Genomic DNA, 15,189 nt, shown 5'->3' with positions numbered 1-15,189 from the left:
TCTCACTCTGTCGCCCAGGCTGGAGTGCAATAGCGTGATCTTGGCCCGCTGCAACCTCTGCCTCCCGAGTTCAAGCAATTCTCCTGCCTTAGCCTCCTGAGTAGCTGGGATTACAGGCAAGCACCACCACGTCCAGCTAATTTTGTATTTTTAGTAGAGACGGAGTTTCTCTGTGTTGGTCAGGCTGGTCTCGAACTCCCAATCTCAGGTGACCCACCCGCCTCAGCCTCCCAAACTGCTGAGATTACAGGTGTGAGGCACTACACCCATTCTAACTTTGTATTTTTAATAAAGACGGTGTTTCACCATGTTGGCCAGGCTGGCCTCGAACTCCCGATCCCAGGTGTTCCACCTGACTCAGCCTCCCAAAGTGCTGGGATTACAGGCGTGAGCCACTGCGCCGAGTCTGTCTTTCAGGCTTCCATCTAACTGTCCCTGAGCACCTGATCTCATATAGCCCCGGCAGGCACTCTGGAGCCACCCAGATTCCTGGTCTTCACAGCCCTCATTGCCCTCTGAAATTCTTATCTATTCATGGTCCACGCCCTTTAGAATGTGGGTTCTAAAACAGAAGCTGCTGAGTCAGCACTGCTCACAGGCCAAGACCAGAGCCTGGTCCAGGAGACAGGGCCCATATGGGTGGTGGATGCATAAATGCACACGTGCATGAATGAATGAATGAGTGAATGAGTGAATGAGTGTATCCTTAGCAAAACGACATTGGGTGAACCCAAGATGGAGGCTTCTCTCGTGCTGCTGCCACCCTGGGGTTCTGGCTGTAGCAGGGCTGAAAGGCTGAATCAGCCACGTCATGTGTGTGTGTGTGTGTGTATGTGCAGATGTGTGCATGTGTGTGTGTGTAGAGGTGGGTGGGTGGGAAATGGGCCAGGAAGCATATGCCAAGGGCTCTAGCCTCAGAGGCCTGGCTCAGCCAGCACATATGCTTGTAAAACTCAGACGAAAGTGCCGACTCCCCTTCCTCCAGCCGATTCCAATTTTACGCTCCCAGCGTTAATACCAATCTGGTGGAGAGTGTGAGGCGAAGCTGAGGAATGTGTACTCGCGATGTCTGAACTGTCTCCAAAATGCCTGCCAGTGAGGCCAGCCCAGCCAAGCCGCAGCCAGAGAGGCTGAAACCTGGGCCAGGGCAGCTCCGACTCCAGGGAGAGGAGACGCACACGTCCACCCACACAGCCAGGATGTGGTGGCTGCAGGTGAGCGAGAGGGCCCACTGCTAATCTTAGCCACCCTGAGGGCTGGGTGCAGGGAGCATGATTGATTTCTGCATATTTTCCTCTTCAATAAAGATATACTACTTTTATAATCAGCTGAGAGGGAGGGAAGGAAAGCCTCATTGTTTAAAAATATATTGGCAAGTACCGAGGAATTTGAACACTTTTCCCCCCCTGGACACAGGGGTCTTGCCATGTTGCCCAGGCTGATCTTGAACTCCTGGGCTCAAGTGATCCTCCCACTTCGGCCTCCCAAAATGCTGGGATTACAGGCCGAGCCACTATGCCTGGAGAATTTGAACACTTCCACCAAATAATTCCCAGTTTCAGAGCATGGGTCCTGTCCAGAAAGGTGTGTTGACATCCAGGAGGGGGGAACATAAACTTTGAAACCCCAGTTCTACCACTACCCACCTGTGTGAACTCAGGAGAGTCACTTCTCATCTCTGTGCCTCGGCGGCTTTTTCTGTAAAATGAGACTAATAGCAGGACCTTGCTCCTGGGGTTGCTGTGGAGTTGAAGTGAGTTCTTATGTGTAAAGCACTCATAGTCCCTGGCTTGTAGTAGGCATTCAAAAGTACTAGTTTTTGTTGGCTGGGCATGGTGGCTCATGCCTGTAATCTTGGCACTTTGAGAGGCCAAAGTGGGCAGATTGCTTGACCCAGGAGTTCAAGATGAGCCTGAGCAACACGGCAAAACTCCATCTCTACAGAAAATACAAAAAATTAGCTGGGCATGGTGGCACACACCTGTAGTCCCAGCTATTCGAGAGGCTGAGGTGGGAGGATCGGTTGAGGCCAGGAAGTGTGATTGCACCACTGCACTCCAGCCTGGATGACAGAGCGAGAACTTGTCTCAAAAAAAAAAGTTAGTTTTTATTAATACAACTGATAAAGGGTCAAGTTCTGGCCTGAGAGGTCACCTCATGGTTTCCAAGCTCTCACCTGGCAGGTCACACTGATTCTGAGGGCAGGGTGGACTTACACTCTGTGGAAGCCACTGACACTCTAGTCACCCCAGGACTCCCGGCTGGCAGGGCAGAGCAGTGACTGTCCATCCTGGACGAATTATCCCTCTCTCAGCCTTGTGGACAACTACAACCACCATAATAGTTTGTCCTTGCTGAGCATCTGCAAGATGGCAGGTGCTGGTCTCATTTAATCCTCACAATGACTCTGAGGGGTGGATGGCACATTCCCTTCCTGGAGATGGGGGTCTTCCTTGACACTGACTCTAAGGGGGTTGGTGAATTACCAAAGGGGCAGATCAGAGCCCCAGCTCTCTGGCTCTGGAGTCCACCTGCCCCATACAATGTCAGGTTCTCAGCAGGTCCCTCAGTTTTATTGTTTGATGTCACACACTTGAGCTAACAGGAAATACATCACCAGCCAGGCGCAGTGGCTCACGCCGGTAATCCCACCACTTTGGGAGGCTGAAGCGGGCGGATCACGAGGTCAGGAGTTCGGGACCAGCCTGACTAACATGGTGAAACTCCATCTCTACTAAAACTACAAAAGTTAGCCATGTGTGGTGGCACGCGCCTGTAATCCCAGCTACTCAGGAGGCTGAGGCAGGAGAATCACTTGAACGTGGGAGGCAGAGGTTGCAGTGAGCCGAGATTGCGCCATTGCACTCCAGCCTGGGCGACAGAGCGATACTCTGTCTCCAAAAAAAAAAAAAGAAAAGAAAAGAAATACATCATCTCCCACTTGATCTTAAAATCCATGGCCCTCTTGGAACCTCACTTAGGACTCCCCGCTTTTAATGGAGCATCAGTTACAGAGAAATCTCTCTCTACTCTAAGGAAAGCAGACGTGCAGGGGTGTTGACAGGAGGTGAGTGCCACTCAGCCTCAATGTTGGTGAGACTCTAGGGCAGAGTAAGGTCTGTTTCAGCCGGGAGATTCACGCCCCACGGTGGTGACAGTTGCTTCTGAGCTCCAGCTGTTCCCAGAAAGGAATGGGGAGAGCTTGGGGTTGGTCTTCTAGCACCTGGTCCCTCAGCAGTCCTGGCTCCTGTTGGCATCTGAGTTTGCAATCTCTATCTAAAACTTATAGTAGGCCAGGCATGGTGGCTCACGCCTGTAATCCCAGCACTTTAGGAGGCCGAGGCAGGTGGATCACAAGGTCAAGAGATCAAGACCATCCTGGCCAACATGGTGAAACCCCGTCTCTAATAAAAATACAAAAAATTAGCCGGGTGTGGTGGCAGGCGCCTATAGTCCCAGCTACTTGGGAGGCTGAGGCAGGAGAATCGCTTGAACCCGGGTGGCAGAGGTTGCAGTGAGCCGAGATTGCACCACTGCACTCCAGCCTGGAGACACAGCGAGACTCCGTCTCAAAAAAAAAAAAAAAAATTTTAGTAGTTGCGGGTAGGAGTTCAAAATAGTGTAGTCACTTTGGAAAACTGTTTGAAACGTCCTAAAACGAGTTGAGTTCAAAATGGTGTAGTCACTTTGGAAAATTGTTAGAAACTTCCTAAAACAACTTTCCATAGCTCTCCTAAAAAGATCTGCCAATAATTCCACTCCTAGGTATCTACCCAAAAGAAATGAAAACATATGTTACACAAAAACTTGTACGCAAACGTTCATAGCAGCATTGTTTACGACAGCCGTAAAGTGAAAAGCACCCAACTGTGCGCCAGCTAATGCATGGACAAATGAAGTATGGTCCAGCCATATACCAAAAGATGACTCAACCACAGAAGGAATGAGGTCCTGGCACATGCTACAACATAGATGAACCTTGAAACCATTATGGCAAGTGAAAGAAGCCAAACACAGAAGGCCATATATGGTATGATTCCATTAGCATGAAATGTCCAGCACAGGCAAATCCAGAGACAGAAAGTAGATGAATGGTTGCCAGAGCCGGGGGCTGGGGAATGGCTGCTAATAGACATGCGGTATCTTTTGGGAAAACGTTCAGGAATGAGATAGTGCTTATTGTTGTATCACCTAGTAAATATACCCCACACCTCCAAATGGTATACTTTAAGAATAATCTGCTGGACGTGGTGGCTCATGCCTGTAATCCCAGCACTTTGGGAGGCCAAGGCAGGTAGATCACTTGAGGTCAGGAGTTCGAGACCAGCCTGGCCAACATGGTGAAACCATGTCTCTATTAAAAATACAAAAATCAGCCAGGTGTGGTGGGCCTTCCTGTAATCCCAGCTACTCAGGAGGCTGAGGCAGGAGAATCGCTCGAACCTGGGAGGCAAAGGTTGCAGTGAGCCAAGATTCCGCCACTGCACTCCAGCCTGGGCAACAGAGTGAGACTCAGTCTCAAAAAAAAAAAAAAAAAAAAGTTCGAGATCAGCCTGGGCAGCAACTTAGTGAGCCCCGGTCTCTACAATGAATGAATGAATGAATGAATCAAAAAAAGAATAATCAATGTAGACTTTCTTGTTTGTGGGGAGCGGGGGTTACAGCAGCTGCAATCCCTCTGATGGGTCCTGTCATTCTAAGAACAGGGTCCAAACTCCAGGCCTCGGCCCTACCCTATGGGCTACACCCCTCACTCCATCTCATTCCTGACCTTGAGCTCCTCCCGGGCCCCAGGTGCCTGAGAAGCTGCCTTTTCCCACCTCTGGACCTTTCTTTGCACAAGCTGCTCCCTCCCCAGGATTCCTGCACCAGATCTCAGGCCTTAGGGTCCAGGTCACACACTTGGGAAGCCCCCTCTGTTCCAGCTCTGGCCAGGACCCCTTGGTGTGTGCTCTTGTGGCTGACCCACCCCACCCGGCCTGCTTCCCTGTCTAATGCTCCTCCAGGACCACCTGCAGGGAAGCCGACATCTCCCCTTGGCCATATGCCCAGCACCCATCTCAGGGCAGCCTACAGTGCAGCAAACGTTTGTTGAATACGACAAGGATTTGGGTGCAAGAACCTCACCACCGTAACTCCCATTTTACAGGGAAATGAGGCTCAGAATTTTCTGGAGGTCACACACTAGGAGGCAGCAGCACTAGGACTTGAACCCAGGCTATGCAGCTCTAGATCAGCGCTTCGAAACGCGGCAATCTTGCCCCCCAGGGGACATTTGGCAACATGTTTGGTTGTCACGCTGGGGAGTGGGGTTGGAGGGATGCTAATAGTATCTTGTGAGTGGAGGCCAGAGAGGCTGCTAAGCAACTTACAATGCCCAGAACAGCCCCACAACAGAGAATTTTCCAGGTCAGCAGCACTGGGGCTGAGAAGCCCGGCTCTGGGGTGTGTGCCCCTAACCACTAGGCTGTCCTGACTCTTCGGCGGCTTCCTCCTCCTCAGGATAAAGGCCAAAGTCCTGACCTTGGATGGCAAGGGTTGGACAACCTGGCTGCTGCTGCCAGTTTCTTCGGCCCCACTGGGGTCCGAGTCCCCTTTGCCCCCAATACCTGGCCTCCCAGGATCCTTCCAACATCCCAATCTCCTCCTTGCTCAGAGCCAAGATCCTGCCTGGAGCCCCTGCCTGAGCTGCACCCACCTAACACGGTTCCCACAGTTCCCCCACCCACCTAACACAGTTCCTTCCACTCATTCTCCAAGGTCCTGTAGATCCCATACCTCCGTCGCTACTTCCCTTCACAGCACTTGCCTAATGAAAGCAAATCCTGGAGAAGTGTGGGCAGCAGAACGACGGCTCCCAAAGATGTTCATGTCCTAGTCCCAGAACCTGTGAATATGTCACCTTCCTTGGCAAAAGGGATCCTGCAGGTGTGATTAAGTTAAGGATCTTGGAATGGGAGGTCACTGTGAATCATCCAGGTAGGCCCAACGTAATCTCAAGGGTCCTTACAAGAGGGAGGCAGGAGGGCCAGCAACAGAGAGACAGGAAGATGTCACTCCGTGGGCTTTGAAGGAGGAGGCAGGGGCCACGAGCTGAGGAATGCAGGCTGTGCTAGAATCTGGAAAAGGCAAGAAAAGAGGCAAAGAAAGGCAAAGATTCTCCCCAGAGCCTCCAGAACGGGCCAACCTGCCACCACCTTGACTTTAGCCCCATAAGGCACATTTTGAGCTTCTGACTTCCAGAACTATAAGATAATAAATGTGTGTTGTGGATGAGTGTGGTGGCTCATGCCTGTAATCCCAGCACTTTGGGAGGCTGAGGCGGGCAGATCTCTTGAGGTCGGGAGTTCGAGAGCAGCCTAGACAATATGGCAAAACCCTGTCTCTATGAAAAATACAAAAATTAGCTGGACGTGGTGGAAAGCACCTATAATCCCAGCTACTTGGGAGGCTGAGGCAGGAGAATCACTTGAACCCGGGAGGCGGAGGTTGCAGAGAGCCGAGATCATGCCACTGCACTCTAGCCTGGGCGACAGAGCAAGACTCCATCTAAAAAAAAAAAAGTGTGGTGTTTTCTTTTCTTCTTTTTTTTAAATTGGGCAGCGTCCTGAGCCAGGGTAGGCTCAGAGAGGCTGGTGTGTTGTTTTAAGCCACTGAATTTGTGGTAATTTCTCCCAGCAGCGATAGGAGGCTGATATGGTAATACCCTGCTGAGGGTCTCTCCTGGCCCTCAGTCAACATCAGTGGACTGAATGCTCAGAAAGGAACCGGGCCTGACAGCTGGGCCAGCCCAGGCCAGGCGAGAACCAGGCTGCAAGTCTTCACATTTTCTTTCCTCTTTCAAACGTGTGGAATAAAATTCAAATGAATCAGCTATTCCAAGGGCAAAGTTTTAATTATATTCCTGCTTCATTCTCTGCTGACAAGAATGTTAATTCTCTGCTACCTCGGTGCTGACAGCCACGCCTGCTCCCTCCCTCTGCAGCTTGGGAGGGGCTCACGTTCCCTCTGGCCAGGTGACTATGACACAACCGCAAGCTCCTCTCAGCCTCCGGGTCCTCTGCTGTGCAAGGAGCCAGGGTCCCAAGCCCAGGGCCCCAGGTGGATGAAGAGTGTCTGCACCGGCACATATGAGCTGGAGTCCTGTCTTGATGTAACTAGTAGTGTGACCCCAGAGAAGTGCTGACCTTGCAAAGCTTATGCTCCTCTTCCAGGAGATGGGGGCAGTGAGGGGACTGACTCTGCAGTGCAGCAAGGAGGAAATGAGATGCCATGCATCTTAGCCAGGCGAGTAAAAGATGGGTGAGCTACGTCAGCGGTAAGGCAACAGGGCATGGCGGGGACTGTGGAAAACTGGAGAGCCCACGCCCTTCTGAGGAGCAGCAGCCACCAGCTCCACCCATTTTTTTTTTTTTTTTTTTGAGACAGAGTCTTGCTCTGTTGCCCAGGCTGGAGTGCAGTGGTGCAATCTTGGCTCACTGCAACCTCTACCTCCCAGGTTCAAGTGATTCTTGTGCCTCAGCTTCCTCGGTGTGTGTCGCCATGCCCGGTTGATTTTCATATTTTTAGTAGGGACGGGGTTTCACCAGGTTGGCCAGGGTGGTTTCGAACTCTTGGCCTCCATTGATCCACCCGCCTCAGCCTCCCAAAGTGCTGGGATTACAGGTGTGAGCCACCGCGCCCAGCCTCCATCCATTCTTGCAAGAACACTGCAAGAATGCAACCCAGGGGCTGGAAATGTTCTCTCTCTCAATTTGGGTCATCATCACATGATGTCGATATATGTAAAAATTCACTAAATTACATACTTAGGCGTGTATACATTATATATTTATGCCTTGAAACATAAACAGATTAAAGTATTTAAGGAAATGTGGGCCCAGGGTTATCAAAGCTTCTGAATTTTCAAAAGCTTAAAATGCAGATTTTTATATAAAGTACCCTGATTTTTAAATGTTGGAAACAAATTCTTTTTTTTCTTTTTGAGACAAGATCTTGCTCTGTCGCCCAGGCTGGAATACAGTGGCACAATCAATGCTCACGGTAGCCATGACCTCCTGGACTCAAGCCATCCTCCTACCTCAGCCTCCCAAGTAGCTGGGACTAGAGGCATGCACCACAACACCTGACTAGTTTTTGTATTTTTTGTAGAGATGGGGTTTCGCCATGTTGCCCAGGCTGGTCTCAAACTCCTGGGCTCAAGTGATCCTCCCACATTGGCTTCCCAAAATGCTGGGATTACAGGCATGAGCCACTGCACCTGGCCTGGAAACAAATTCTTACTTGTGATTTTTTCGAAATATCACTTGAGTGCAGACTCCCCAACTCCCACCACCAACCCCCTGCATTGGGCATAATGCCTGACATGCTCAAGGCCAGATCGGCGTCTTTGCGGAAAAGGCAAAAGCAAAATCAAGTTCACAGCCTCAGAACCTTCGTTTGCCTAGACGTACCTCTAGCCGGTCCACTTTGGCATAGATGCCACGCATTTCTGTCAGTTTGGCCTTAAGGACTGGGATGTTTTCCTCCAGGATCTGTGAAGTATCACTCCTGATCTGTAAGGAACAAAACAGCTCATCAGGCCTTCTGCCCCATCACTGTGTCCTCCTGCCTGCCTCAGAGGTTGGCCAGGGTCTACACAGACCCCAATGATGGCTGAGGTGCCAGGTGGCATCCTGCGCAATACAGGCCCAAGAACAACTCAGAGCCCCAGGGGAGGACCAACATCATTGCCTCTGTGGACCCAGACCTACCCAGGTATTATTTACTGAACCACAAATTAATCACTTCCCGCCAACCACCCAGCAACACCAGTCCCAAACTAAATATCTTCATTTTCTAAACCACTGAACTGGAGCGAATGGAAAGAATCAGAATCTCTTCTCTAAACCAAAGTCAAAGTCAGTCCAGTTTTCATTGCATTGGGATTAATATTAACAAGTGGATCATTACGATTAATATTCATTAATAATGTTAATGAAAGCCACAACTCTTATGTATCAGATGCTTCTGACACGCAGGCACTGTCCTAAGTACTTCCTTGCACCATCTCCTTTAGTTTTCATTTTCTTCTGCTTGGCAAGGGCCCCAAAAGTGAACTGTATGAAGCCACATATTTTTCCCTTGATCACTGATATCAGACGCTGATGGTTACTTTTTCCTTCAGAACCCAAGGACCAAGCCTAACTCTTCTGTGTGTGTGAGAGAGAACGAGAGATTCCATTTTCATGTTATCATATCCTCGCTGTGCAAAAAAGGCCACATATTCATGGCTCTCAAATTCTGGGGAGCAGCTGGGCGTGGTGGCTCACGCCTGTAATCCCAGCACTTTGGGAGGCCGAGGTAGGTGGATCACCTGAGTTCAGGAGTTCGAGACCAGCCTGGCCAACATGGTGAAACCCCGTCTCTACTAAAAATACAAACATTAGCTGGGTGTGGTAGCACACACCTCTAATCTCAGCTACTCGGGAGGCTGAGGCAGCAGAATCGCTTGAACCTGGGAGGCGGAGGTTGCAGTGAGCCAAGATCAAGCCATTGCACTCCAGCCTGGGTGACAGAGTGAAACTCCATCTCAAAAAAGAAAAAAAATAAAATTCTGGGGAGCAACTGAATCTCCTGGGGGAAGCCTTTCAAATGCTGATTCCCAGCCTCTCCTAGTTTGAGAATCTGCACTTTCAGCCAACAGTCTGAGGCAACATTGGAATAGGAATCTGGGGACCACTGTTAGAGAAACACCAGTGGGCACAGCAGGAGCTGGACTAAGGAGTCAGGCTAGTGTTTAAATTTAGCTCTACCCACCATGAGCTCTGTGACCTTGGGCAACTCACTGCACCTCTCTGAGCCCTCCTTTGCTCACTGGGACAGTGGTGCAAGATGATGGTCCTTCTTTCGCGGGGATACTGAGGATGAGCTGTTTAGCACAATGCTGGCGTGGAGTGTGGAGGCGGCTTCTGATGTGCCCCCCGTGGTCTCATCCTCCTGGTATCCTCACCCTCATGTAATCCCCTCCCCAAGATTTTGGGCTGGGCCTAGTGACTCACTTTTGTTTGTTTGTTTTTTGAGACTGAGTCTGGCTCTGTTGCCCAGGCTGGAGTGCAGTGGCACAATCTCAGCTCACTGTAACCTCCGCCTCCCAGGTCCAGGCGATTCTCCTGCCTCAGCCTCCCGAGTAGCTGGGACCACAGGCACGCACCACCATGCCCGGGTAGTTTTTGTATTTTAGTAGAGACGGGGTTTCACCACGTTGGCCAGGTTGGTCTTGAACTCCTGACCTCAAGTGATCCACCTGCCTTGGCCTCCCAAAGATCTGGGATTACAGGCATGAGTCAGCATTCCTGGCCCCAGATTTTTATTTAAAATTTTTTTTTGAAAACTATACCTGTTTTTCCTCCTCTTTCTGCCTAAGTACATCAGACTTCTTGTGGTTATCGTGAAAATCTGCTCCCACCACTGTTCAGGATAACATTTCCCCCTTGCCCTTGGTTTCCCGAGACCTTCGCCCCATTGCCCTATACATCTAAAACCAAACTCCTCCATGCCTCTCCCCACGCCTAGCCCTCCTCTGGTCACAGCACTGCCATCTCTCTGGGCACCTAGCTCTAGGTGTCCAGTGTCCTCAGGGATACTCGTTTTTCATGCCCTGATCCCACAAGGTCAAAAATCGGCCCTGAGAGGGTGGCCTGTGGTGTCAGGCTGCCCAGCCTAAGCACCTGCCCCACTGTTCTCCACTATGACACCAGGCTGGTCCCCTAGCCTCCCTGGGCCTCGGTTTCCTCATCTCATATTTTGAAAAAAAAAAAAAATTTTTTTTTGAAGGCCGGGCACAGTGGCTTACACCTGTAATCCCAGCAGTTCGGGAGGCCAAGGCGGGCAGATCACCTGAGGTGAGGAGTTCAAGACTAGCCACAGCCAAAATGGAGAAACCCTGTCTCTACTAAAAATACAAAAGTTAGCTGGGCATGGTGGCGCGTGCCTGTAGTCCCAGCTACTCGGGAGGCTGAGGCAGGAGAATCGCTTAAACCCGGGAAACAGAGGTTGCAGTGAGCCAAGATGGCGCCACTGCACTCCAGCCCGGGCGACAGTGCAAGACCCTGTCTCTAAAACAAATAAAAATTCAAGTGGGGCTCCCATGAGAAATGGCTGGTTCTAGGACTGAGCTGAGTCTGGAGCATCTTGTAGCACCAGAAAGCAAGAAAGTGTTCCACAAAATAAAGGATGAGATGGGGCTTACCCAAGGGACACAGAAGCCAACCTGCAAGAGTGAAATGGCCAAAGCTGGGACAAGCTGAGCAACAAAAAATTAACATAGTATTAGATCAAAGCTCCAAGTACAAAGTAAATGTGCACAAGCCTAATATGTGCAGAGGATTGAATGGGTCTGGAAAGGGGGAAATGGCAAATTCCACTGGAGAAAGCCGCAGGCACCACCTTATGCAGGCTCACATCCGTGATGCCATGTGGGCATCGGGGACCCTCTGATGGGATGTGATAAGAAGGCTCCTCCTCTGTGGTGATTGTTCCATAAATTCCTATCTCCAGTCTAACCACATGAAAAACATCACAAAAATCGAGGGACCTTCTACGAAACACCTGACCAGCATGTCTCAAAACTGCACAAGTGATGAAAAGCAAGGTAAGACTGCAACTGTCACAGACCGGAAGAGACTAAGGAGATGTGACAACCTCGTGCCATGTGGCACCTTAGACTGGATCCTGGAACAGAAAGAGGACACTCATGAGAAACTGGTGACATCAAAACAAAGCGTGGAGTTCAGTGAACAGCAACATAACGATGCTGGTTTCTTCGGGGTTTTTTTTTGTTTTTTTTTTTGGTGGGGGGGCGTGGGTTGTTTTTTGTTTTTTTATAGGGTCTTGCTTTGTCACCCAGGCTGGAGTGCAGTGGTGTGATCATGACTTGTTGCAGCCTCGACCTCCTGGGCTCAAACAATTCTCCAGCCTCAGCCTCTTGAATAGCTGGGACTACAGCTGTCCACCACCATGCCCAGCTAATTGTTTATCTTTTGTAGAGACAGGGTTTCACTGTGATGTCCAGGCTGGTCTTGGACTCCTGGCCTCAAGCTATCCTCCTGCCTCAATCCAAAGTGCTGGGTTTACAGGTGTCAGCCATTGTGCCTGGCCCCTTAGTACTGACAAATGTACCATGGTGATGTGAGATGTTAACAATGGAGGCCAGGAGCTCAAGACCAGCCTGGGCAACATAGCGAGGCACCATCTCTATTAAAAAATTAAAAATGTATTTAAAAAAACTTTAGGGTTAATATGGCAACACTCTGAACAATCTTTGCAATTTTCCTGTAAATCTAAACTATTCCAAAATAAAAAATACACAAATATGGTTTTAAAAATTCAAGTAATTAGGTCTGGATCTACAGCTTCTCTTAAGTCAGCAGCTTTGGCAATGATGGGCCTGAGTCTCCCCGGGCAGCAAAGGCTGGGACTGCTCCCTCCAGATGGGCCTGATCACTGGGGTTTCCACAGTCATCACCCCTCCCCATTGTCTCACCCCAGCTCCACGCTCTGCCTGGCTCCAGCATTTGTTACCAGTGACAAGGAAAGGTCCTCAGTCTCCTCCCTTTCTTCCCCAAGGCCGGATTTCTAGAGAGAAGCTCATTCCTCAACAAGGCTAAACTTGGAGAAAATCACCCTGATGTAGCAAAGAGCAGATAATTAATTCCAGGGCAAGGTCAGAACATCGGGGAACAAACTTGAATCGTATCCTTCTGTTAATTTCTAAAGAAACAAATCGGGGGAGTGAGAATGAGCTTGGGGGTATGGGCTGGGATTGGCAACCTACAGCAGACAGAGAAAGTGGTAGAAAGGAGACTCAAGGACCACCCTCGCCCCCTAAATCCCGAAGAATTGGGAACAAAGAAGTCTCTTCTCTTTTTTTTTCCCTTATTTTTGTTTATTTAGTTTTGTTTTTGTTTTTGTTTTTTTGAGACAAGTCTCACTCTCTCTCCCAGGCTGGAGTACAGTGGCACCATCTCTGCTCACTGCAACCTCTGCCTCCTAGGTTCAAGTGATTCTCTTGCCTCAGCCTCCCGAGTAGCTGGGATTACAAGCACCTGCCACCATGCCTGGCTAATTTTTGTATTTTTAGTAGAGACGGGGTTTCACCATGTTGGCCAGGCTGGTCTTGAACTCCTGACCTCAAGTGATCCACCCACCTTGGCTTCCCAAAGTGCTGGAATTGCAGGCATGAGCCACTGCTCCTAGCCTGTTTCTTATTTTATTTTTAGAGAAATCCCTTCTCTGATGCAGCTTCTCCAATGGCTGAAACTGAAGGCAACAGGGAACTGTTTATATCTGCCCAGAGGTTTACTGTAGTTACTCAGAATGAGGGGCCAGGGAAGGCAATCCTAGGGGCTGAAAGGCCCCAAACCTTACCTCTTGGTTCCACCCTGGGCTGGGAACCATAAAAGAAACTTTAGGGCCAGGTGCGGTGGCTCACACCTGTAATCCCAATTCTTTGGGAGGCCGAGGTGAGAGGATCACTTGAGGCCAGGAGTTCAAGACCAGTCTGGGCAACACAGTGAAGCACCATCTCTATTTTAAAAATTAAAAATTTATTAAAGGAAAAAACAGAACTGCAGGGTTAATGTAGGTCCAGTCTAGAGGGGCACGATACCAACAGAGCACACTCCATGAACTCTCACCATGTGCTGGGAACAGGCCCTGTGAGGTAAGAACTATTTCCTCTTCAACCTTATTTTATGGGAGATAAAACCGAGGCTCAGAGAAACTAAATGAGCTGGCCCAAGGTCACAAAGCTAAAAAGTGGGAGAGGGAGGAGTCTAATCCAGATGGGCCTGAGACCACCCTTCCTAACACCAGAGGTCTACAGATGTCGTTCATTGGGCAAAGGCAGTGTCAGCCCAATCATGCCTAAAAAAAACAAAAAAAGTAAAACCAAACCAGATGCCAAGATATCAAAGTCAGGATATTTCCCTTAGAAACCCAGATCTCTGACTTCTTGTGAAAAATCAGAAGACCTGGACACACTGAGCCAAGACCTGGCCACACTGAGCCCATGTTCCACATGGCAACAATCAGCTGGAGCTGAGTGGCAGCTGCCACTTTTGTTAACCCCAGTCCCCATCACTCCCTACAGTCTCCCCAACATGGAATCCATAGCTACCCAGAGGAGCACTTTCTTCTTATGGAGGACTCAAAAGGAAAGTGACACATTTTTCATCTCCAACTCACTTCTCATTACATTACAGGTGTTTACATTTGCACGCCTTGGGCTACGCTCTGAGAAGAGCAAAGAGATTTCAGTGAAAAAGCCTCCATGCTCTAGAGCCTCTCCCAGGACAAACACCCAACCAGGTGTGCTAGCCTGGAGGCCCCAGACCCTTCCCCTAACTATCCTCCCACCTCTCCAGACCTGGTCTCCAGAACCCAGAAGTCTGGGCAGCAGGTGCTGAGGTCACCACAGAGGAAAGTCATCTGTCCAGAATGATTCAGGCCCCTAGGAAGGAGAGCCAAGGGCATTTGACCCAAGAACATGCACCCACGCCAAATGCAACTGCTGGGCCAAGGCCAACAGGAAATGTTCTCCATTTATGTGAGCGAAGTAAGACTCTGCTCCTTGGCAGAAGGTGGGCCGAAGGCCACTGGAGTTTCAGAGGGACTGGACAAGCTACCCAAACCCCAGAGGGCACTGAGCTGAAAGGCTTTACAAATCCAGCCTTACTGTGGATAACTTCATCAGTGTCATGCCCCTCTGGTGCTTTGGTAACAATGATGATGGCATTAGTAGCTGCCATTTGTTAGTCATTTAATAAATAGCACTGTGCTATTTATTATAATATTATAATAAAAATTATTAATAAATAGCACTGTGCTCAGCAATGATCTTTAACTGGGTGTAAGTGACACAAAGGAAAGTGCACAGCTCGTAAGTGGACAGCTTGATGAATCCGCACATATGTTTACATCTGTGTAATCACCACCCAGACTAAGATATAGAATATTTCATCACCCCATAAGGCCTCCTGTAGGCCATGACTACCCTCCCCAAACCAACCACTACCTGACTAATACCACCCATAGATTAGTTCTGCCTATTCCTGAACTTCAGACTAGTGGAATCGCACAGAATATATTCTTGTGTCAAGCTTTTCTTTTTAAATGTATTATTATTATTTAAAAATAAAGATGGGGTCT

At 49.5% G+C, this 15,189-nt stretch overlaps 1 protein-coding gene across 3 annotated transcripts in view; it reads right to left on the bottom strand.

Moving 5' to 3' along the window:
- The window catches only part of BCAS4 (breast carcinoma amplified sequence 4), an 82,648-nt gene that overhangs the window by 38,980 nt on the left and 28,479 nt on the right, over positions 1-15,189 (bottom strand). For all 3 annotated transcript variants that reach the window (XM_514721.7, XM_063803110.1, XM_001168029.7), the window contains exon 3: positions 8,454-8,555. In XM_514721.7, the coding sequence (XP_514721.2) occupies positions 8,454-8,555 (102 nt within the window). The remainder of the gene's footprint in view (positions 1-8,453; positions 8,556-15,189) is intronic.

Source organism: Pan troglodytes, chromosome 21 (genome assembly GCF_028858775.2).
Source record: "Pan troglodytes isolate AG18354 chromosome 21, NHGRI_mPanTro3-v2.0_pri, whole genome shotgun sequence".
NCBI classification, from domain to species: Eukaryota; Metazoa; Chordata; class Mammalia; order Primates; family Hominidae; genus Pan; species Pan troglodytes.
Note: the sequence above shows the minus strand (reverse complement) of the source record. Positions and strands in the feature narration are given on the sequence as shown.